Source organism: Fulmarus glacialis, unplaced genomic scaffold (genome assembly GCF_000690835.1).
Source record: "Fulmarus glacialis isolate BGI_N327 unplaced genomic scaffold, ASM69083v1 scaffold30309, whole genome shotgun sequence".
In the NCBI taxonomy this organism is placed as follows: Eukaryota; Metazoa; Chordata; class Aves; order Procellariiformes; family Procellariidae; genus Fulmarus; species Fulmarus glacialis.
This window is the reverse complement of record NW_009235773.1, coordinates 1-1,314: the sequence shown is the minus strand read 5'-3', so window position 1 is coordinate 1,314 and position 1,314 is coordinate 1. Positions and strand designations below refer to the sequence as shown.

The 1,314-nt window shown below is 57.7% G+C and overlaps 1 protein-coding gene across 1 annotated transcript; it reads left to right on the top strand.

Annotated features, from left to right (window-relative positions):
• Positions 1 to 601: 601 nt before the first annotated feature.
• On the top strand, positions 602 to 1,281 carry LOC104082881 (zinc finger protein CKR1-like; the record flags this gene model as incomplete). The annotated part of the gene is made up of 2 exons (XM_009586148.1): positions 602 to 689; positions 1,133 to 1,281. Coding segments are annotated over exons 1-2 (237 nt in total), but the record flags the coding sequence as incomplete, so codon positions are not given.
• Between the last annotated feature and the right edge of the window lie 33 nt (positions 1,282 to 1,314).

The window sequence follows — 1,314 nt, the reverse complement described above, 5'->3', positions numbered from 1 at the left end:
GAACGCCAGGTAAGGGGGAGAAACCCGGCGCAGGGTCCTGAGCCGTGTCAGGGCTGGAGTTTGCAGGATCCGGCCCTTGGGGATGTTCCCAGGAGCAGCGGCTCCTTTGGGGAGAGCAAGAAGGATGGAGAGGGAGCCCCGGTCCCTGCGCGCATCCAGGGCTCCCAAGGGATGGGGCACAGAGCCCAGCTCCTGGGACATGTCCCCCAATGCCCCATCACCCTGGGAAGGCTGATTCCCAGTGAGATGAGGACTGGGGGAACTGGGATGCTGGAGGGAGGAGGGCAGAGATTGCTGTGGGATGTGGTCTTTCTGGGGAAACCGGGACCCTCCTGTCCCCCATCCCTAAGCTGCTCCGTGGAGGCTCGGGCTTAGTCCTGGACGGAGGGACTGTCCGTGGGCTGCAACCCGGGGAGAAAAAACCCCAACATTTCTCAAGGCACCCCCGGAAAAAGCATCAAAACCCAAGCAAGAAGCACTACGCGGGGGATTTCCTTCATTTCAAAGGATTTCTCTTCCCCACAGGGGATTTTGAGGAGCCCTGAGCGAGGAACGGAGGGAGAAACCCTCGTTCTCCCGGCTGCCTGTGCCTCTCCCCACCATGGAGCCGTGGGTGATGCTGGACCCGCGGCAGAAGGCTCTGTACCGGGACGTGATGCAGGAGAGCTACGAAACGCTGATGTCCCTTGGTAAGCAAACACAAAAAATCCTTCTTGAACATCTCCCCCCACCTCCCTTTTTTCCTTGCTCTTTTTTTTTTTCCTGTCTTTGGCAGGGAAGCAAAAGGGTTGCGAGCAGGATGGGAAAAGGGGAGGAAGAATCCAGGGGGATCCAGGTTTTGAGGGGGATTTCCCCAAATCCCAGCCCTCTCCTCGAATTTTCTGCAGGAAAATGTTATTGATCTCTCTGCATTTTTTTTTTTTAATTGGAAATACGGGCAACGGGATGCGCTCAGCATTTCCACATTCCCAGTTCAAACTGGGATCGGGTCTCCCATCGCGTCTCTCTTCCTTCTCTCTGGGAGACTGTTTTTTTTATGGGAGTCCCATTCCCACTCCATCGATTTAAATGCCACCCCCTGCTCCGGTCGAGGCCACGTTCTCCCCTTTTTCTCCTTTTCCCATCTCCCCAGCAGCCCAGGGGCTGGTGAGTGAAAAAGCAGCGGAGGAAGGAGCGGCGGCGGAGAGCTGCGAGGAGCTCGAAGCGCGTTCATCCCACAGCCCGGAGAGGGAGAAGACCCTCGGCTCAAACAGGCGGAAAACGAAGCGCCCGGATAAAGCCGTGCCGCACGGCGCCGCCAAGATGCCCAAAGCC